General features: G+C 45.1%; 1 protein-coding gene across 4 annotated transcripts in view; it reads left to right on the top strand.

Moving 5' to 3' along the window:
• The window catches only part of LOC119965037 (eukaryotic peptide chain release factor subunit 1), a 153247-nt gene extending 129661 nt beyond the window's left edge, over positions 1-23586 (top strand). For all 4 annotated transcript variants that reach the window (XM_038795251.1, XM_038795252.1, XM_038795253.1 and 1 more), the window contains 4 exons: positions 9542-9697; positions 9828-9892; positions 19565-19712; positions 20612-23586. In XM_038795251.1, coding sequence (XP_038651179.1) covers positions 9542-9697; positions 9828-9892; positions 19565-19712; positions 20612-20694 — 452 coding nt within the window. In that variant the 3' untranslated portion in view covers positions 20695-23586. The remainder of the gene's footprint in view (positions 1-9541; positions 9698-9827; positions 9893-19564; positions 19713-20611) is intronic.
• The last annotated feature ends 241 nt before the right edge of the window (positions 23587-23827 follow it).

The raw sequence follows: 23827 nt of genomic DNA, 5'->3' as shown, positions 1-23827 counted from the left end.
TCAATAATTCTTTCAGGTCAGTTCCTTTTTCCTCTGGAAGGTAACTCAACAATTTAGCTCAATTTTTAAGAACATCCTCGTTTTTCCAATTTAATTTGAGGTATGTCAGAATCATAGAATTTACAGTGCAGAACGAGGCCATTCGGCCCATCAAGTCTGCACCGGCTCTTTGAAAGAGCACCTTATCCAAGCCCACACCTCCATCCTATCCCCATAACCCCGTACCCCACCCAACACTAAGGGCAATTTTGGACACTAAGGGCAATTTAGCATGGCCAATCCGCCTAACCTGCACATCTTTGGACTGTGGGAGGAAACCGGAGAACCCGGAGGAAACCCATGCATACACGGGGAGAACGTGCAGACTCCGCACAGACAGTGACCCAGCGGGGAATCGAACCTGGGACCCTGGAGCTGTGAAGCAATTGTGCTAACCACCATGCTACCGTGCTTCACAGTCATCTGGATTCAAACTTTGAGTTAGAATCATTAAAACCTCCTCCTTTTTCTCTTCTTCCCTTTCAAAGTACCTTTTAAGCATATTCACATGACACACTCGGTGAGCCTTCCTTCTATCTGGCGTTTTTACCACATAATCCATCTCACTTAATTTCCTTTCAATCTGATAAGGTTCACAAAACCTTGCTTTTAAAGGTTCACCTACCCACTGGTAACAATACAAAAACTTTATCTCCACTGGCAAACCTACGAACTTTGGATTTCTTGTCCAATACCCGTTGCATCACATTTTGTGCAACTTTTACATGTTATCTAGCCAATTCACCTGCTCTATTTAATCATTCCCTAAAATTTGACACGTAATCCAATAATGTAATTTCCGATTTCTCACTCACCAATTTTTCCTTCATCAATTTCCGCAGACTGTGCGGAGTCTGCACGTCCTCCCCATGTGTGCGTGGGTTTCCTCCGGGTGCTCCGGTTTCCTCCCACAGTCCAAAGATGTGCGGGTTAGGTGGATTGGCCATGCTAAATTGCCCGTAGTGTCCTAAAAAGTAAGGTTAAGGGGGAGTTGTTGGGTTACGGGTATAGGGTGGATACGTGAGTTTGAGTGGGGTGATCATTGCTCGGCACGACATCGAGGGCCGAAGGGCCTGTTCTGTGCTGTACTGTTCTAAATCTAAATTTAAGTAGTCCTGTTAACTCATGACCAAAAATTTGTTCAAAAGGACTGAATTTGGTTGACTTATTTGGTGCATCCCTAATTGCAAACAGTACGAATGGAATTCCTTTATCCCAATCCTCTGGATAATCGTGCCAATAAGCCCTCAACATTGTCTTTAATGTCTGATGCCTCCTTTCTTTGTTTTAATGAACAATTTTATTGAGGTATTTTTGGCATATAAAACAATGACATTGTATAGTACTGTACAACAAAAAAGGAAATAATGCATAGTACAAACGTCAACTCCGTTACTGATGCCACCTTTCTAACGCTCCCTGCGATTCTGGACGGTACGCAGTTGATTTAAATTGTTTTATTCCTAAGCTATCCATAACTTCTTCAAATAACCTAGAGGTAAAATTCGATTCTTGCTCCGATTGTATTTCTGTGGGTAGTCCATAACTAGTAGTAACTCCTCCACAATCTTTTTAGCTGTAATATTATGTACTGGAATGGTCTCTGGAAACCTAGTAGACACATCCATTTTCGTCAGAAGATATTGATTCCCACTTTTAGTTTTAGGAAGCGGTCCTACGCAATCAATTAGGACCCTTGTAAAAGGTCCCTCAAATGCTGGAATGGGTATTTTTTTTACATTTAGAGTACACAATTATTTTTTTCCAATTTAAGGGGCAATTTAGCGTGGCCAATCCGCCTATCCTGCACATCTTTGGGTTGTGGGAGTGAAACCCACGCAGACACAGGGAGAGCATGCAAACTCCACACAGACAGTGACCCAGGCTGGGATTCGAACCCAGGTCCTCAGTGCCGTAGGGAGCAATGCTAACCACTGTGCCACCGTGCTGCCCTTGGAATGGGAATTAAGGGCGCTGGTGTTATCACTGCTGGAGGTTTCCCTATCACTTGACATATGTGACATGATTGACAAAATTTAACTACACCTTTATGTAGTCCAGGCCAATAATAATGTTTTTGTATTTTAGCTCGAGTTTTCCTTACTCCCAAATGACCTCCAACTGGTACCTCATGTGCAACTCGCAACACCTTCTTTCTATACCCTACTGGCAATAATACTTGATGAACTTCTGCCCACTTTTCATCCGCCTGCGTATGTAAAAGTATCTATTTTCTCATCAAGACATTACTTTTACGGTAATAACACTCCGGTATACACTCAGATTCCTCTTCCGTGTATGCTTTCTGATCCGTACATTTTATTTCTATATCTTTCTGTTTAACTCCGCCAATTTTCTTGAACTAAAAATATCCGCCTCAGCCTCCACCTGTTCTTGTTCTTTTTCAACCATCTGATCAAAAATCGGTTCTGATAATGGCACTTCACCTTCATCTTCACTCTTTGATTTCTCCTCTTGTCTGAACCTGTGGCTTTGTGACTCATGGAACAGCCATGGGGACCAAATTCGCACCTCAATATGCCAACATCTTCATGCACAAGTTTGAACAAGATCTCCTCATCGCACAGGACCGGCAACCGATGTTGTACACCAGATACATCGATGACACTTTTTTCCTTTGGACCCAGGGTGAAGAATCACTGAAACGACTACACGATGACATCAATAAGTTTCATCCAACCATCAGTCTCACCATGGACTACTCTCTAAAATCAGTTGCATTCTTGGACACATTCGTCTGGTGGTTAGCATAAATGCTTCACAGCTCCAGGGTCCCAGGTTCGATTCCCGGCTGGGTCACTGTCTGTGCGGAGTCTGCACGTCCTCCCCGTGTGTGCGTGGGTTTCCTCCGGGTGCTCCGGTTTCCTCCCACAGTCCAAAGATGTGCGGGTTAGGTGGATTGGCCATGCTAAATTGCCCGTAGTGTCCTAAAAGGTAAGGTTAAAGGGGGGGGGGTTGTTGGGTTACGGGTATAGGGTGGATACGTGGGTTTGAGTAGGGTGATCATGGCTCGGCACAACATCGAGGGCCGAAGGGCCTGTTCTGTGCTGTACTGTTCTATGTTCTATGTCTCCATCAAGGACGGTCACCTCAGCACTTGGCTTTACCGCAAGCCCACGGATAACCTCACGATGCTCCACCTCTCCAGCTTCCACCCTAAACACATTAAAGAAGCCATCCCCTATGGACCAGCCCTCCGTATACACAGGATCTGCTCAGACGAGGAGGAGCGTAACAGACATCTACAGACTCTGAAAGATGCCCTCATACGAATGGGATATGGCGCTCGACTCCTCGATCGACAGTTCCAAAGCGCCACAGCAAAAAAAAACGCACCCACCTCCTCAGAAGACAAACACGGGACATAACCGACAGAGTACCCTTCGTCGTCCAGTACTTTGCCGGAGCGGAGAAACTACGACATCTTCTTCGCAGCCTTCAATACGTTATTGACGAAGATGAACATCTTGCCAAGGTCATCCCCACACCCCCACTACTTTCCTTCAAACAACCGTGCAACTTCAAACAAACCATTGTTTGCAGCAAACTACCCAGCCTTCAGAACAGTGACCACAACACCTCACAACTCTGCCATGGCAATCTCTGCAAGACGTGCCAGATCATTGACATGACCATTACACGAAACATACACAGAACACCACCCACCAGGTACGCAGTACATACTCGTGCGACTCGGCCAATGTTGTCTAGCTAATACGCTGCAGGAAAGGATGTCCCGAAGCGTGGTACATTGGAGAGACCATGCAGACGCTGCGACAACGAATGAACAGACAGAGCGCGACAATCACCAGGCAGGAATGTTCCCTTCCAATCGGGGAACACTTCAGCAGTCAAGTGCATTCAGTCTCTGATTCTCCAAGACGGCCTTCTGGACCCGCGACAACGCAGAATCGGCGAGCAGAAACCTGTAGCCAAGTTCCGCACACATGAGTGCGGCCTCAACCGGGATCTGGATTCATGTCGCATTACATTCATCCCCCACCATCTGGCCTGGGCTTGCGTAATCCTACCAACTGTCCTGGCTTGAGACAAATCACACCTCTTTAACCTGGGGTTACACCTATCTCTGGATCTGTAAAGACTTAATTACCTGCTAATGCTCGCATTCTAAGCATTGTCTGGCATCTTTGAATTTGTCTATATATATGTTTCTGGAACATGCCTATTCATTCACCTGAGGAAGGAGCAGTGCTCTGAAAGCTAGTGTTTGAAACAAACCTGTTGGACTTTAACCTGGTTTTGCAAGACTTCTTACTGCGCTCATCCCAGTCCAACGCCGGCATCTCCACATCTGTGACTTTCTGACCTTGTTCCTACACAATCCAGAAATATCCCAGGATATTCGGCCTTCAATACTTCAGTTGTCTGATTTTCCACTGGTTTATCAACCACAGTACGCATCACTCTGACCTGAGATCCAGCTATATCATTACCCAAGATAAACTGTATTCCTGAACAAGATAGTTTCTCTATTACTCATACTACGACTTCACCACTCTTCACTGGACTTTCTAACCTTACCTTGTATAATGGAACACCCTCTCACCCTGACTTCCACATGTTACCACCTTTTCTGGCAATATTCTTCCCAAACTACATAACTCCTCATCTCTTACCATTAAAGATTGACTAGCTTCCATATCTCTTAAAACTGTGACTTTACCTCCTGATACAGAACTTTACTCACACAAGTAAATTTTTCTTTAAAGATATCTGGCACCTTCTTATCAATCACCTCTTGATCAGGCTGTACAATCTTTTGCACCTCCTTTGCTACACTTTGGCTTTCATTTACCACTTTAACAAACCCCACTGTCTTATCCTGTTTTACCATATCAGCCTTCACAGTGCTTTTCTTCAAACACCAACACACTGACTTTATATGGCTTACTTTATTACAGTGAAAACATTTGAAAGTTTTCATTTCTTTTCCACCCTCCTGCATCTTTTTTTAAATCTGAGGTACACCTCCTTATTATCTCTTTCTTTTTCCTCTCTATCTCTTTCGTATTCAAGCTACTTTAATTCTTTCTCATGTTCCATTTGTTTAATTTGTAACTGAATTTTTGCCATTTCCAATGAGTCAGACTGTATGTCAGGCAACTTTAAATGCTTAGCCCCTGCCATAATTACCTCATCTTTTCGCATTTTGTCAGGTATTGTTAACTGCAATGTTTTTGCCAAATCTAACAGTCTGGTTTTAGTCTCTGTTCGTAAGGTACTGCATGTGACCGTCTCCATCCCCAAAAACTTCAAGCCTCTGAAAGAGCCATTGTCCACAACACACTCCCCACTTAAACTGCAATACCACACTTGAAAAGCAACCACAATATGCTCACCCCTCACTGTCTTTAAGTTCACTAAGCCAATCCAAAGATAGACTTTTATCCCGGACGAGCCCCCAATTTGTTATGGGCCAGGGTTTAGAGAACCCCAAAGTGGTTGGGGAGTGGAACGCACTCCCAGCTATGGTAGTGGAGTCGCACACTTTAGGAACTTTCAAGTGGTTATTGGGTAGGCATATGAAGTGCACCAGAATGATTGGGACTAGGTGGATTTGATCTAGTTCGGCACAACATCGTGGGCTGAAGGGCCTGCACTGTACTGTACAGTTCTATGTTCTATGACCCACAACTTTTACTTGATTGTGGTATGGGGAGCACACGGCCCACTCTACAGGTGTGGTACAGCAGAAATCTAACAATATTTTTGAAAGCAAAACAATGTTTATTCTATGAGCTCAAGTTAACCTTTTTAAAAACATATAGTGAACGTCTTGGCAACCATCAATTCAAATACAACCCCCAAAGAATACAACACTAAGTAATACTTAAACTTTCCTTTTAACATCCATAAGACATTAAAAAAAAAAACTTTTAACAGAAGCACATCAGGTTAAATTCATGACTGAGAACAGTTATCACTCTGAATTCACCAAATGATCAAGAGATAGTCTTTACATGGTAGAGAGAACAACATTACACCTTCTGGCTGACTGCAGTTCCAACACTGAAACAAAACCAAAAAAAAGCACACACACCCAAGGTTTTCTCAAAGTGAAATTAAAAGCTGACAGACAGCCCAGCTCCACCCACACTCTGACATCACTGCAGTAATAAACAACCATTTCTTTAAGGTACACCCACTAATGTTATCCTATAAAAAACACCCATTTCTTAAAGGTACTCTCACATGACACCTTTCTGTCAAAGTCTCGAACCTGCATGTATCTAAATATTTTCCACTGTTCCAGCCAATACTTCGCTCCCAGCTCCTTCAATCCTGCAAACCAGCCCCCAAGTATCAAATATTTTGGTGTCCTAATTCCTTTCCCCTCCCATCTCCCAAAGTTTCTATCCCACTTCCCTGGCTCAAATCTATGGTTCCCTGAATCGGCATTTCCCTTGATCCTACCCCTAACCCAAACTGCCTCCAAATTCTCAACTAATCTATTACTACCGGACTCCCTGAGTATTTCCCCGGGGTCGTCAGGAGCGGCACTGTTGCTAGCGCCTTCAATCACGACCCTGCACAAACTCTCCTCCATTCTGACAGGGACTGTTTAGCACACTGGGCTAAATCGCTGGCTTTGAAAGCAGACCAAGGAGGCCAGCAGCATGGTTCAATTCCCGTAACAACCTCCCCGAACAGGCGCCGGAATGTGACGACTAGGGGCTTTTCACAGTAACTTCATTTGAAGCCTACTCGTGACAATAAGCGATTTTCATTTTCATTTCATTTCATTGGGAATCAACCCTTCTGACCCAGCTCTGTACTTTCTCCGCATTTGCCGCCCAGTAATAATACATCAGGTTCGGAAGACCCAAACCCCCTGCCTGCCTTTCTCTCTGTAGTAGCACCTTTCTAATTCTGGCCACCTTCCCTCCCCATATGAACGAGATAATCATCCCATCAATCTCTCTAAAAAATGCCTTTGGCAGGAAAATCGGCAAGCATTGAAAAATAAACAGGCATCGCGGCAACACATTCATTTTAACCACCTGTTCCCGATCCGCCAGTGACAGAGGGCGACCGTCTCACCTTGTCAGGTCAGCTTTCACCCTCCCCACCAAACTAGAAATGTTGTACCGATGAAGCCCCTCCCAATCCCGAGCAACCTGCACCCCCAGGTATCTAAAGTGAGTCCCTGCCCCCACCCCTGGCTGAGACACTACAAAATATTCACTCTTGTCTACATTTCATTTGTACCCCGAGAAAGACCCAAACACCCGAAGCCGCTCCAGTATTCTCCCTATTGACACACTCGGTTCCGACACGTATAATAACAGATCATCGGCATATAAGGACACCCTATGCTCTATTTCCCCCCTTCCCTGCACTGTTCCTTTCCATACCCCCGAACTTCTTAACTTGATGGCTCAATCGCGAGTGCAAACAGGGAGGGGGAGGGGGGGGGGGGGGCATAGGACATCCCTGCCCAGTCCCACGGTGGAGAGGAAAGTATTCAGAGCTGATGTTGTTTGTGTGGACACTCGCTCTCGGCTCCTTATATAGTAGCTTTGCCCAGTCCACAAATCTTGTTCCAATCCCAAACCATTCCAGAACTGCCTTTGAGTACCCCCATTCTACCCGGTCTACCTGGTCGGTGTCCAATGCCACGACTACCTCTGTTTCCCTGCCCTCCGCTGGTGCCATAACCACGCTCAATACCCTCCTAATGTTCGAAAAAAGCTGCCTCCCTCTCACATACCCCGTCTGATCTTCATTTATCACCTTCGGTAGGCACTCCTCCAGCTTACCTGCCAGTACCTTCGCCAATATCTTTGCGTCCACGTTTAAAAGAGATATGGGCCTATACGATTCTCACTCCGTCGGATCCTTATATTTCTTAAGTAACCGGGAAATCAATGCCTGCCCCAAAGTTTGTGGTAACACCCCCTTCCCTATCGCCTTCTCAAACATCCCCACCATCAGCGGTACCAGCGTATCTTTGACTTTTTTTATAATATTCCACCGGGAACCCACCCGGCCAGCACTGCCGCCTTCCCCGACTGCATCCTTCCAATCGCAACTTTAAAAAAATAAATTTAGTGTACCCAATTAATTTTTTTTCCAATTAAGGGGCAATTTAGCGTGTTCAATCCACCTACCTTGCACATCTTTGGGTTGTGGGGGCGAAACCCACGCAAACACGGGGAGAATGTGCAAACTCCACACAGACAGTGACCCAGAGCCGGGATCGAACCTGGGACCTCGGCGTCGTGAGGCAGCAGAGCTAGCCCACTGCGCTACCGTGCTGCCCCCAATCGCATCTTTTATACCATGCTCCACTATAGCCCCTTCTAATGTAGCCCTGTCCCCCTCCCCTAACCTTCGGTACTCCAGCCTATCTAGAAATTCCTGCATCTCCCGGCCTCCCCCAGGTGGCTCTGACCTGTACAACCTCTCTTAGAATTTTTTAAAGACCGTGTTAATCTGATCTGGAGCAACCACCAACTTCCCTGCCCTATCCCGCACCTGGGCAATTTCCCTTGCCGCAGCCTCCCTCTGGAGCTGACCCGCCAACAAACGCCCTGCCTTCTCTCCATGCTCATGCACTGCACCCCTTGCTCGCCTCAATTGGCCTACCGCCTTCCTGGTAGATAGTCAACGCTCGCCTGGAATTGCACAATAATCTCTTATGCGGGACTTTGCCAAACGCCTTCTGAAAGTCCAAGTATACAACATCGACTGGTTCCCTCTTGTCAACTGTACTGGTTACATCTTCAAAGAATTCCAATTTGTCAAGCATGATTTCCCCATCATGTTGGGTTACTGGTATAGGGTGGATACGTGGGCTTGAGTAGGGTGATCATTGCTCGGCACAACATCGAGGGCCGAAGGGCCTGTTCTGTGCTGTACTGTTCTAATTCTAATAATTCCATGCTGACTCTGACTGATCCTGCCACTGCTTTCTAAATGTTCCACTATAAAGGCCTTGATAATGGATTCAAGAATTTTCCCCACTACTGATGTTCGGCTTACTGGTCTATAATTCCCCGCTTTCTCTCTACCTCCGTCTTTGAATTTTGGAGTGACATTAGCTACCCTCCAATCTGCAGGGACAGTTTCAGAGTCTGTAGAATCCTGTAGCTGTCGACTCGCACTGAAAATTGTGCTGCCTTCACCTGGTCTCCTTATATATACTCTGGCAGTTGTGGTGGTGGTGGCCATTATACTTTTTTTTTTTTCTTTTAAATTTAGAGCACCCAATTTTGTTTTCCAATTAAGGGGCAATTTAGTGTGGCCAATCCACCTAACCAGCACATCGTTGGGTTGTGGGTGTGAAACCCACGCAGACATGGGGAGAATTTGCAAACTCCATGCGGACAGTGACCCAGGGCCGGGATTCGAACCCAGGTCCTCAGCGCCGCAGTCCCAGTGCTAACCACTGCGCCACATGCTTTATTTTGTTGGAACGCTCAGTTGAAGCAGTGCATAACAGTATTTTTAAATTTAGGACGATACTTTGATGAAATCAGCCAGGATACAGGGAAGTACTGCTTCGGAGTGGATGACACGCTGAAAGCACTGGAGATGGGTGCAGTTGAGATCCTGATAGTTTATGAAAATCTGGATATTATGCGATATGTACTTCGTTGTCATGGCACAGAAGGTATTTGGAGCTCTCTTCAGTTCTTCATTGACCTCCATTGAATGGAGTTAAAGACCAGATGTGGTTGTTAATGTGTGATTTGATATTTGGGCCAGAATAGGCACTTGTTAATTGTCTTCTAATTTCCTAGAAGAGAAAATCTTGTACCTGACACCTGAGCAAGAGAAGGATAAATCCCATTTCACGGACAAAGAGGTACAATTTAATTCTATATAAAGCAGCGACAAATGGGCTGAAAAGCAGTTGTTTGATGCTTTACATTCTAAAGTTTGATCTCAATTAAAGTTGGATGCATTTTGAATAAAATCGATGTAGTATGTGGAGTCCCTTCAGTGAAAGAGGCCCCCCCTCAGCCCCGAGTTACTTACATTGACTTACATTGGGATGTGACCACTTGAGCGCTTGTGCATGAAAAATGAAAATCGCTTATTGTCACGAGTAGGCTTCAATTAAGGTACTATGAAAAGCCCCTAGTCGCCACATTCCGGCGCCTGTCCGGGGAGGCTGGTACAGGAATCGAACCGTGCTGCTGGCCTGCTTGGTCTGCTTTAAAAGCCAGCGATTTAGCCTGGTGAGCAAAACCAGTATTGTAGATGAACATATAACACAACTTACAATTACGTGGTACCTTTAATCGAAGTGTTCCAATGTGCTTCACTGATGTGCAATAAGAAAAAAAAAGGGCAGCAAGGTGGTGCAGTGGTTAGCACAGCTGCCTCACGGCGCTGAGGTCTCAGGTTCGATCCTGGCCCTGGGTCACTGTCCGTGTGGAGTTTGCACATTCTCCCCGTGTCTGCATGGGTTTCGCCCCCACAACCCAAAAATGTGCAGAGTAGGTGGATTGGCCACGCTAAATTGCCTCCTTATTGGAAAAAATAATTGGGTAATCTAAATTAAAAAAAAAAAAAAAAATTGATACTGAGCCAAAGAGAAGACATTAGGAGGATCACCAAATATTTGATCAAGCAGGTAGGTTTTATAAATGTTTTAAAGAAAGATGATGTGGAGATTCGGGTGTTGAACTGGGGTGAGCACAGTAAGAAGTCTTACAACACCAGGTTAAAGTAACAGGTTTGTTTCAAATCACTGCTCCTTCACCTGAGGAAGGAGCAGTGCTCTGAAAGCTAGTGGTTTGTTGGACTTTAACCACTGAAAATGAAATGAAATGAAAATCGCTTATTGTCACGAGTAGGCTTCAATGAAGTTACTGTGAAAAGCCCCTAATCGCCACATTCCGGCGCCTGTTCGGGGAGGCTGGTACGGGAATTGAACCGTGCTGCTGGCCTGCCTGGGTCTGCTTTAAAAGCCAGCGATTTAGCCCAGTGTGCTAAACCAGCCCCTGTAAGGCTTTTTGAAGAAAGCTGTTCAGGGAGGGAATTCCAGAGGAGAACTGAGAGATGGTGAGCATGAGAGAGAGTTCTAGAGCTTTGGGCCTAGACTGTTGAAGAGACAGCTCCCAATGATGGGCGAATCAACGATAAAAGGCCTGAATTGGAGAAATACAATTCTTGTCGGTCAGGCAATTGAACTGTCAATTTCTGCACATACACCTTTGAATCTTGCTGAAAATAATGTTTTCATCACTCATCAGGACAAATGTAAGAAAGCCAAATTTCTAACAATTGGTACTACAGTAGTCCCCCGTTATACCGCGCTCCGCAATACCGCGGTTCGCGATATACCGCGGGGGGGGGCTTATGGACCCCAACTGTCAGTTGTGTCAATTTCAGCGGCCAGCTCACTTTGATCCGGAGAGGGAAGCTGCTCTCTCACTGAAACAATCAGCCGACCGCTGAAATTGACACTGCCCGCTGCTCACTCCCTCCAATCAGAAACATTAAAACTTAAAAGTTGGATTGGAGGGAGAGAGCAGCCGGCAGTGTCAATTTCAGCGGCCGGCTGATTGTTTCAGTGAGAGAGCAGCTTCCCTCTCCGGATCAAAGTGAGCTGGCCGCTGAAATTGACACTGCCGGCTGCTCTCTCCCTTCAATCCAACTTTTAAGTTTAATGTTTTTGATTGGAGGGAGAGAGCAGCCGGCAGTGTCAATTTCAGCGGCCAGCTCACTTTGATCCGGAGAGGGAAGCTGCTCTCTCACTGAAACAATCAGCCGGCCCGCTGAAATTGACACTGCCCGCTGCGCTCTCCCTCCAATCAGTACCCCAGCAGCCACAGCCTGTACCTCAGCAGCCACGGCCTGCACCCCAGCAGCCACAGTACCCCAGCAGCCACAGCCTGTACCTCAGAAGCCACGGCCTGCACCCCAGCAGCCACAGTACCCCAGCAGCCACAGTACCCCAGCAGCCACAGCCTGTACCTCAGCAGCCACGGCCTGCACCCCAGCAGCCACAGTACCCCAGCAGCCACAGCCTGAACCCCAGCAGCCACAGTACCCCAGCAGCCACGGCCTGTACCCCAGCAGCCACAGCCTGTACCCCAGCAGCCACAGCCTGAACCCCAGCTACAGAGGGGAGGGGCGATGTGAGACCATGCTGGTCTTGCAGAGGCCCGTATGACCTCCTCCTGTGTTCTCTGCTCTCTCCCTCCAATCAGCCGGCAGTGTCAATTTCAGCGGCCGGCTCACTTTGATCCGGAGAGGGAAGCTGCTCTCTCACTGAAGCAATCAGCCGGCCGCTGAAATTGACACTGCTAGCTGCTCTCTCCCTCCAATCAGAAACATTAAAACTTAAAAGTTGGATTGGAGGGAGAGAGCAGCCGGCAGTGTCAATTTCAGCGGCCGGCTGATTGTTTCAGTGAGAGAGCAGCTTCCCTCTCCGGATCAAAGTGAGCCGGCCGCTGAAATTGACACTGTTTTAATTAGATCCACGATGGGGGTTTTAAATTTATTTAAAAATCTATGCTAGCGCTTCCCATTGTGAGTCTACGGGGGTCTGACCTCTCCCCCCGCCCCCCGTAGACACTCAATGGGAAGCGCTAGCATAGATTTTAAAATAAATTTAAAACCCCCCATCGTGGATATCCGCGGCTCGGTTGCAACGCGGGTGGCTGTCTTGGACCCCAACACCCGCGTTATAAAGGGGGACTACTGTATAACAGAAAAGGGTGCTGATTGGTTGGCAAGTCAACTCTGAAGCATTGCCATGTAAAAAGCAACAGGGAACTATAGGCTCCACCAGCTTCCAGATAATTCAAAAGAAGGACCACGGCTTAAACGTATTCCGTTGGTTGCAGGGAACGGGTCCCCTTATGAATGTATGTTGCTTATGCCAAGCATAAATGAACCAGCCTCATTATGAACTCGACTGATATCTTAGATTCTCTGCTGGTGCAATGCCAGGCTTGTCGGCTGTACATCCTGACAATTGGCTGATCAAATCAAACAAGCCACGTTCCTTTGGTGTTCATAATAGGCAGAGCACAAACTTCACCTGTGCCTGCGAAACCCAAAACAAAATGTCTACTTTTATGTATGATTACATAATTGACAGTCCTTTCTGAACAATCCTGAATGCACTAAAAACCAATTGGATAGAACAAAGAACAAAGAAAATTACAGCACAGGAACAGGCCCTTCGGCCCTCCCAGCCTGCGCCGATCCAGATCCTTTATCTAAACCTGTCTCCTATTTTCCAAGGTCTACTTCCCTCTGTTCCCGCCCATTCATATACCTGTCTAGATGCTTCTTAAATGATGCTATCGTGCCTGCCTCTACCACCTCCGCTGGTAAAGCGTTCCAGGCACCCACCACCCTCTGCGTAAAAAAACTTTCCACGCACATCTCCCTTAAACTTTCCCCCTCTCACCTTGAAATCGTGACCCCTTGTAACTGACACCCCCACTCTTGGGAAAAGCTTGTTGCTGTCCACCCTGTCCATACCTCTCATAATTTTGTAGACCTCAATCAAGTCCCCCCTCAACCTCCGTCTTTCCAACGAAAACAATCCTAATCGACTCAACCTTTCTTCATAGCTAGCACCCTCCATACCAGGCAACATCCTGGTGAACCTCCTCTGCACCCTCTCCAAGGCATCCACATCCTTCTGGTATTGTGGCGACCAGAACTGCACGCAGTATTCCAAATGTGGCCAAACCAAAGTCCTATACAACTGTAACATGACCTGCCAACTCTTGTACTCAATACCCCGTCCGATGAAGGCAAGCATGCTGTATGCCTTCTTGACCACTCTATCAACCTGTGTTGTCACCTTCAGGGTACAATGGACCTGAACTCCCAGATCTCTCTGCACATCAATTTTCCCCAAGACCCTTCCATTGACCATATAGTCCGCTCTTGAATTTGATATTCCAAAATGCATCACCTCGCATTTGCCTGGATTGAACTCCATCTGCCATTTCTCTGCCCAACTCTCCAATCTATCTATATTTTGTTGTATTCTCTGACAGTCCTCTTCGCTATCTGCAACTCCACCAATCTTAGTATCATCTGCAAACTTGCTAATCAGACCACCTATACCTTCCTCCAGATCATTTATGTAGATCACAAACAACAGTGGTCCGAGCACGGATCCCTGTGGAACACCACTAGTCACCCTTCTCCATTTGAGACACTCCCTTCCACCACTACTCTCTGTCTCCTGTTGCCCAGCCAGTTCTTTATCCATCTAGCTAGTACACCCTGAACCCCATACGACTTCACTTTTTCCATCAACCTGCCATGGGAAACCTTATCAAACGCCTTACTAAAGTTCATGTATACGACATTTACAGCCCTCCCCTCATCAATTAACTTTGTCACTTCCTCAAAGAATTCTATTAGGTTTGTAAGACATGACCTTCCCTGCACAAAACCATGCTGCCTATCACTGATAAGTCTATTTTCTTCCAGATGTGAATAGATCCTATCCCTCAGTATCTTCTCCAACAGTTTGCCTACCACTGACGTCAAGCTCACAGGTCTATAATTCCCTGGATTATCCCTGCTACCCTTAAACAAAGGGACAACATTAGCAATTCTCCAGTCCTCCGGGACCTCACCCGTGCTCAAGGACGCTACAAAGATATCTGTTAAGGCCCCAGCTATTTCGTCCCTCGCTTCCCTCAGTAACCTGGGATAGATCCCATCCGGTCCTGGGGACTTGTCCACCTTAATGTCTTTTAAAATACCTAAAACTTCCCCCTTCCGTATGACAACTTGACCGAGAGTATTTAAACATCCATCCCTAGCCTCAACATCTGTCTTGTCCCTCTCCTTTGTGAATACCGATGCAAAGTACTCATTAAGAATCTCACCCATTTCCTCTGAGTCCACGCATAAATTCCCTCTTTTGTCTTTAAGTGGGTCAATCCTTTCTCTAGTTGCCCTCTTGCTCCTTACATACGAATAAAATGCTTTGGGATTTTCCTTAACCCTGTTAGCCAAAGATATTTCATGACCCCTTTTAGCCCTCTTTATTGCACGTTTGAGATTCGTCCTACTTTCCCGCTATTCCTTCAAAGCTTCATCAGTTTTGAGTTGCCTCGATCCTATGTATGCTTCCTTTTTCATCTTAGTTAGTCTCACAATTTCACCCGTCATCCATGGTTCCCTAATCTTGCCATTTCTATCTTTCATTTTCACAGGAACATGTCTGTCCTGCACTCTAATCAACCTTTCCTTAAAAGACTTCCACATTTCAAATGTGGATTTACCCTTGAACAGCTGCTCCCAATCCACATTCCCTAGCTCCTGCCGAATTTTGTTATACTCTGCCTTTCCCCAATTTAGTACTCTTCCTTTCGAACCCCTCTTGTCCTTGTCCATGAGTATTCTAAAATTTACGGAATTGTGATCGCTATTCCCAAAGTAATCACCGACTGAAACATCAACCACCTGGCCGGGATCATTCCCCAATACCAGGTCCAGTATGGCCCCTTCCCGAGTTGGACTATTTACATACTGCTCTAAAAAAACTCTCCTGGATGCTCCTTACAAACTCTGCTCCATCTATGCCTCCAACACTACACGAATCCCATTCAATGTTGGGGAAGTTAAAATCTCCCATCAAACCACCCTATTGCTCCTACATTTTTCTATAATCTGTCTGCATATTTGTACCCCAACTCCATGCTCACTTTTGGGAGGCCTGTAGTAAAGTCCCAACAATGTTACTGCATCCTTCCTATTTCTCAGCTCCACCTATATTGCCTCAGTGCTCGAATCCTCCATCGTGCCCTCCTTAATCACAGTTGTGATATCATCTCTGACGAGCAATGCAACTCCTCCACCCCTTCTACCCTCCCTCTCTATCCCTCCTGAAGCATCTATACCCTGGGATATTCAGTTGCCAGTCCTGCCCTTCCCTCAACCAAGTCTCAGTAATACCAATAGCATCATATTCCCAGGTACTGATCCAAGCCCTAAGTTCATCTGCCTTACTGCTACACTTCTTGCATTTAAAACAAATGCACCTCAGACCACCTTTGCGTTCTTCATCTCTTCCCTGTCTACTATTCCCCTTAGTCACATTGAGTTTATTGTCTCGTACCTTACTGGCTTTAGTTGCTGCTTCTTTACTGACCTCTAACTTCCTAATCTGGTTCCCATCCCCCTGCCACATTAGTTTAAAACCTCCCCAACAGTGTTAGCAAAAGGACATTGGTTCCAGTCCTGCCCAGGTGTAGACCATCTGGTTTGTAATGGTCCCACCGCCCCCAGAACCGGTTCCAATGTCCCAAAAATCTGAACCCCTCCCTCCTGCACCATCTCTCAAGCCACGTATTCATTCTGACTATTCTTGAATTTCTACTCTGACTGTCCCGTGGCACTGGTAGCAATCCTGAGATTACTACCTTTGGGGTCCTACTTTTTAACTTATCTCCTATCTCCTAACTCCCTAAATTCTGATTGTAGGACCTCATCCCTTTTTGTACCTATATCGTTGGTGCCTATATGCACCACGACAACTGGCTGTTCACCCTCACCCTTCAGTATGTCCTGCAGCCGATCGGAGACATCCCTGACCCGAGCACCCGGGAGGCAACATACCATTCGGGAGTCTCGTTTTCGACCACAGAAACGCCTGTCTACTCCCCTTACAATTGAATCCCCTATGACTATAGCCCTGCCAGTCTTTTTCCCGCCCTTCTGTGCAGCAGAGCTAGCCACGGTGCCATGAGCCTGGCTACTACTGCCTTCCCCCGGTGAGTCATCTCCCCCAACAGTATCCAAAACGGTATACCTGTTTTGGAGGGAGATGACTGCAGGGGACACCTGCACTGCCTTCCTGCTCTTTCTCTGCCTTTTGGTCACCCATTCCCTGTCTCCGTCACCAATCCTAATCTGCGGTGTGACCAACTCATTGAACGTGCTATCCACGACCTCCTCATCATCGCGGATGCTCCAAAGTGAGTCCATCCGCAGCTCCAGAGCTGTCATGCGGTCTAACAGGAGCTGCAGCTGGACACACTTCCCGCACATGAAGAAGTCAGGGGCATTGGCCGCGTCCCTGAACTCCCACATTGCGCACGAGGAGCATAACACGGGTCTGGGATCTCCTGCCATTTTTACCCTTTACCTTAACTGATTACAAATATAGTATCAAATAATTAATAAGTAAAAGGAATAAAGATTTTACTTGCCGATCACAATACTCACCAACACACGAAGAGTTAAATTTCTCCCAGCAACTGCTAATTGGAGCACTTTCCTTGCCAGCCAATCAGATCACTGCTTTGCTGTGATGTCACCCTTCAAGGTAAGTTTTTAAAGAGATAAACTTACCTTCCCGACAACCACGGTTGTTTTTTTTTTGGTTAGAGGAGGGGGTAGGGAGGAAAACACTGAGGAAGTGTTTGAGTTAAATTGTCACTTGACAACAGCCCCTTCACAAACCAACTTCAAATTAGGCTGACGGCACTGCACGCATGCAAATCTCCCCGGAACAACCAATCAGTAGCTCCGCTCTGCTGCCCTCTGCTGGATGCTTGCTTGCACTCGAACTCCTCGGGTCTCTATCGCAAGTACACCTTCAAATTAGGCTGACGGCACTGCACGCATGCAAATCTTCCCGGAACAACCAATCAGTAGCTCCGCTCTGCTGCCCTCTGCGGGATAATCTCATAATTTGGCTCATTTAAACTTATAAAAAGTAACATGCCATCATACGCAGGGACCATTCTATGCAAACAAAAGCCTTGCTCCTTTTTTGAATTACCCAGGGGCTTATATTTCCCTATTGCTTTTTCCATGGAAATACCTCAGCCAATCACAGTCGACTTGCAAATCAATAAACACCCTTTCCTCTTGTATTGTAATTATTCGAACTTTGTTCCTGTTCTTCTGATGAGCACAAGATGAAAAGCGTCAGCAATATGACTCTTTTCAGCAACATTTAACTTCTGTACTACCAAGTGACTGTTTGCATATACTTTCCTGAGTGGGAATCCCAAGTTTTTTTCTTCTTCCACCTTGAACAGAGGAGCAGCTCTGTTCTCCGGCACTGGGGATTAGTCTTGTAAATGAAGCACTTTTCTAGCCGTCTGAAATATATGCACATCTGTCCTGATTTTTAAAAAATCTTGTCCGCTATGGAAGACCCAAGGTAATAAACCTATTCATACCTTAGTCAACACTGATTAGTGCTACTATAGATTTTGTCCTAACAAACCTGAGTTGACGTATGGAGATTAAATGAGACTTGCTGTTTCTTTGTACAGTAGTCCCCCTTTATAACGCGGGTGTTGGGGTCCAAGACAGCCACCCGCGTTGCAACCGAGCCGCGGATATCCACGATGGGGGTTTTAAATTTATTTAAAAATCTATGCTAGCGCTTCCCATTGAGAGTCTACGGGGGGCGGGGGGAGAGGTCAGACCCCCGTAGACTCACAATAGGAAGCGCTAGCATAGATTTTAAAATAAATTTAAAACCCCCATCGTGGATCTAATTAAAACAGTGTCAATTTCAGCGGCCGGCTCACTTTGATCCGGAGAGGGAAGCTGCGCTCTCACTGAAACAATCAGCCGGCCGCTGAAATTGACACTGCCCGCTGCTCTGGTATTGCGGAGCGCGGTATAACGGGGGACTACTGTACTTGATATTATTCTTAGCCAGTGACACGGTTGAAATTAAGGAAATCTGGGTTGAGTCTCATTGTGATTCTCACTGTTAAAACATTGCTTTTCCTGTATTTAAGTAAGAAGTCTTAAAGCACCAGGTTAAAGTCCAACAGGTTTGTTTCAAATCACTAGTTTTCGGAGCGCAGCTCCTTCCTCGGGTGAATCTGACGAAGGAGCTGCGCTCTGAAAGGTAGTGATTCAGAACAAACTTGTTGGACTTTAACCTGGTGTTGTAAGACTTCTTCCTGTGCCCACCCCAGTCCAACGCTGGCATCTCCACATCCTGTATTTAAATGACCTGATATATTCGGGTAAGAGCTGATATTGTGGACTGATACTGGTCATCATTGGGGCAGCACGGTCGCATGGTGGTTAGCATAAATGCTTCACAGCTCCAGGGTCCCATTTCGATTCCCGGCTGGGTCACTGTCTGTGTGGAGTCTGCACGTCCTCCCCGTTTGTGCGTGGGGTTCCTCCGGGTGCTCCGGTTTCCTCCCACAGTCCAAAGATGTGCGGGTTAGGTGGATTGGCCATGCTAAATTGCCCGTAGTGTAAGGTTAATGGGGGGATTGTTGGGTTACGGGTATACGGGTTACGTGGGTTTGAGTAGGGTGATCATTGCTCGGCACAACATCGAGGGCCGAAGGGCCTGTTCTGTGCTGTACTGTTCTATGTTCTATCTCATAGACCATTTTTGTCTCACAAAACCCTACACCCAAGGACTTGACATGGATGTAGTTACGTTAAGTTGTATGCAGGTGAATGATTTTTAAAACAATTTCAGTGAGTATCAAAGCCCATAAGTTATATAAATGTAAAATTAATTTTTTGTTCTTATTTCAACAAATTTTAGACTGGACAGGAACATGAACTGATAGAAAGCATGCCCCTCTTGGAGTGGTTTGCCAACAACTACAAAAAATTTGGCGCTACGCTGGAAATCGTAACCGACAAGTCACAAGAAGGGTCCCAGTTTGTGAAAGGCTTTGGTGGGATTGGTGGTAAGAGCTGCATGTTCAAACTGTGAATTGAAAAGTTCCCCCTCCCACTTAACTATTGTTTCATTATAGTGTAATATACTCTTAATATCTACTTTCTACATGTAAATGCCACATTGCATGGCCATTCCATTTAAGCAAAGTAGTTGGATTTATTTACAAGCAAGATAATCACACACAAGCAGTAATATTTTACAAAGCATTATTGTCCTTAAATATTGTCCTCGAGTGTTTCTTCCACAGTCCAGGAATTAAACCAAACTGGGAAAATAGATGAGGCCATCAAATGTTTTTTTTTAAAAAAACCTTGTTGTGGGCATTAATTTAAGGCATTAAATAACTTGTTTTCAGCACATTCCCAGTTAGAGCTGGTAATCCTACCCCCTGTCCCCTGCACTCTGCAACCATGCCCATTTTAACCTTTCAAAGAAACACTAGCCGTAGCCTTCAAACAAACTTGAGCTCATTAATTTCTGATTAAGCACCTTGCCAGCCGAGCGAGCAGGGAAAAGTCATGTTGAGACTGGATGAATCAAGACTGTTCTATATAAAGTAGCCTCGCTATCCCCTCACCCCAACTCTCATCTGTTCAGTCAGTGTACAGTCTGAGTTTTACAATGAAGCAATACCGATTTATTGGCGTCTGTTTTTGATTGGAGGAACTAAGTAAGAATGTTAATGCTCGGAGGGAGATAAATCCTGGAGGTAACAAAGGTAATAACTGTTTATCAAATGTATGAGAGACCCAGAACTATCTCTTCATAAAATTTGGTCTGCGTAAATTAAGCTGCTTTGTTTCATGCATTTCCAACAGTGACTATTTGATTGTTTGTAAAAGGCTTTAAGGTATCCTGAGGCTGTGAAAGGAGCCATGTAAATGAAGTGTCTCTTGTTTATAACAGGTATCCTGCGGTACCGTGTGGACTTTCAAGGTATGGAATACCAGGGAGATGAGGATGACTTTTACGACCTGGACGACTACTAGGTAGTTTGGACTAGGTCTGGTTACAGGTGCCTAACCCTCCAGCATCCAACCCAAGGAGTGAAGATCCACAGCGGAATAATCAATCCCTGCCTTAGAACAGACATTTACACAACTTGTGATACTCTAAATACATTGGAGATGGTGAATTTAAAAAGAAATAACACTCTTCGATTTGTCATAGTGTCAATACAGCAGCAACACCAAACTACTGTGTTCCTAATGCCAGTTTGGACTAATCTTTTGAGAAATTTCATTTTTTTTTTTTTTAATTTTTACTTCAATGGGACTTTTGTTGCTGTTGTATTTTATGAAATTCAGATTTTTTTACCTCCATATGTAGAGGCAAATAATAAAAATGGAATGCTATCGAACTTCATTTCTGCAGGCTGAATGGAGATGAGCTCTCTTTTTTCCCCCCTTGGAGAGAGTTTCTATATTTAAAAAAAAAAGACAACTTGAGTAACTTGTGCAGTGTATGACCCCATTTACATGGGTAATATTGAGCCATGGCTGTACACGAGGGGGAGGGGGTAGAATGAGCCTTTGTCATGCAAGTAATTAAAGTGAATCTCTTTGAAATAAAGCTGGGGGGAAGGGGGGAATGGCAGGGGCGAATTTTCAGATTCGCGACCAATTTTTTTTGGCTTCCGCCTTTGCGGAGGGAGTAAGAAAGAATCCCTCAAGCCTTTTATATTAAAAAAAAGAAAAAAAAGGGGGTGGTTTAAGTAGTATTTTTTGCCTGCTGCTAGGTATTGCCAGAATGGGTGCTAGCAATATCTAGTAGTGGTAAAAGGTGCTATAACCCCAAGCAATATTTGTACCTGCGGTGGTCTCGATGGTTTTAGACAAGAGTTCCCATTCAGTTGTATTAACAAAGGATTTCCTTTGGCTGCTTGCGAGTCGAGAGCCAGTAAGTTCTAACTTTGGGACCCGTGATGGTTTTGATCTAGATGGACATGTATTGTATTAACTTAGGATCTGCTCCATATTGGGGTTTATTGTTGGTACAGTACGAGCATGACCTGAGCATACCCTTGGGATCATGTTGCAGGACACAGCCTCTGCTGCACAAACTGCAAATTGGAAAGTTGCTGTCTGTGTATTTCTTCGAAACAACCCCAAATTCTAGCAAAGGCATCCAGGCACCATCATCCACTTATCAGATGCAGGTATCACATTTCCATTGGGGTTTGAGTTCCTGTTGAGACAGTGCAAGGAAGCTCAAATTTAAACCCCTGGTATAAGGATCCAGCGAACTGGGCGGACAGGGAATAAGGCTGTTGTTATTGAACCAGAGCAATTGAAGAGAAACGGTAACAGGAACATGATTGTCTTAATCAAACTGTAAACTGGTTAAAATAGAACATTAAAACCACACAGAGCAGTGAGGTCACATTAGTACCAAGGGAGTGTCTATGAGCATTGAAATTGGGCTGGAGCTGAACTGAATTGTTGGACAGGCATTGATTGGGGAATAGATGGAGGGCAAATGTCAAATGAACGTCTTGTTGAGCAACCTATGGATTGGATCTGCTATTCCTTGGTCTGCCTGAAGCAGTCGCTTGTTAATACAATCGAGGAAAGGACATTTGGATTGTTATCTGGGTTGTATCATTTGTCACATTTCAATAATGAATTCTGAAAAGTGCAGCGAAGTTCTGTAGGTTAACGGTGTGACAAGTCAATGTATATTTTTACATTGCACACAGTATATTGTTCTGAGTGACTGCTTGCAACATGCACGATATATGTGTTGAAATCAGACCTATTTCTGTTAACCTGTGGACTCTTGTTAGATAAGAGGAAGGCAGTGATTTTTCTTATTAATCAGCGAGGCTGTGATTATGTTGAGACGTGGTCTTATTTATCAAATAATGGGGGAGATAGTTTCTGATTAGCATTCTCAATAATACATCACCTCCTTCAAACTCCTTAACTCGGTTCCAGTGTGTACAGTGCAGTTCACTGGCCACTGTAATATAAATTAGGTTTTGTTTCCTCTCTGACAACTATTCAATGCATAGCACCGTTGCCATTAATCAGCAAGAGCCTCCATCTATTCCATATCAGCTACTTTACAGGGTAACTTGTATATGGTTCCCAAAGTCTATTTCTAACTAGATGTATATTTAATTTCATACAATTATACACTGTAGGAAGTTGTCGATTAAAATCAGTTTTTCACTCTGCTTCTGTTCAAGATTAGATTGTTTTTCAAAAACCCTCTGAGAACTGAAATCCATGTGCAGCTTTTGAAACGTGCTTTTCTGTCAAAACATCCAAAAGTAGTTTTCTGTTTTAAATGAGTAAATTTCTAATGCTGAATATATAAAATAGAATTAAGAAAGCAAATGTGCAGATCATGAAATGATTGCAATTCTGTTTTTGTCATTTTGGCCTTTGGAGTTTTCAGTACTCGGAAGGATTTGTGGAGAACTTGCATTGACTTTGATAAACCCAGAAATGTGCTCCCCAGCCCCTGTCCAAAAGAGAGAATTGTGCTGGACCATGCCTTTAGCACTGGGTTGCTCAAACTGTGTAAATGGGGCCATTTTGATACATGAACCAGAAGAATATATATATATATAAATAAATATATATTTACTTTTTCAAATAGCCCACTGCTTGGTATGAGAAGTATGCATTGGAAAGTATGCAGCTCCTTTTGTAGTTTTAATGTTTACTATTTAAGTTTGGAAATGATGCCAAAATGTTTTTTGTATTTCTTTGACCAATGTATTCTCCTGATATGGAAGTGACCTGTTGAATTCAGAGAAAAGGGGTCGATCTCAGCTTTCGTGCACTACAGCCTCTGCAGAAAGATTCCAAGCAGCAACTTGGTGTTGTGATGTACAGAAATGGAGAAGAGTATTAAAACCATATTTAAGAATATCATTGGTTTGAGTTTTGTTATTTTGGGCTGTTGGATAAAACATGTCTTCTCCTCCTCCTATCTCTTCTCTTCCCCCCCCCCCCCCCCCCCCCCCCAACCACCACCCCACCACACACATGCACACTAAGGTTATTCCAGTGCTGCTATAGTAATTAGGTGAGGCCATGATGAGCTCTGAAGCCCCAAGCCACATTATACATCAAATGTTTGAAGTGTCAGATTGGACATGAAGAATCTGCA

Source organism: Scyliorhinus canicula, chromosome 4, assembly GCF_902713615.1.
Source record: "Scyliorhinus canicula chromosome 4, sScyCan1.1, whole genome shotgun sequence".
Taxonomy (NCBI): Eukaryota; Metazoa; Chordata; class Chondrichthyes; order Carcharhiniformes; family Scyliorhinidae; genus Scyliorhinus; species Scyliorhinus canicula.
The sequence above is the reverse complement of the archived record's forward strand: the minus strand, read 5'-3'. Positions and strand labels throughout refer to the sequence as shown.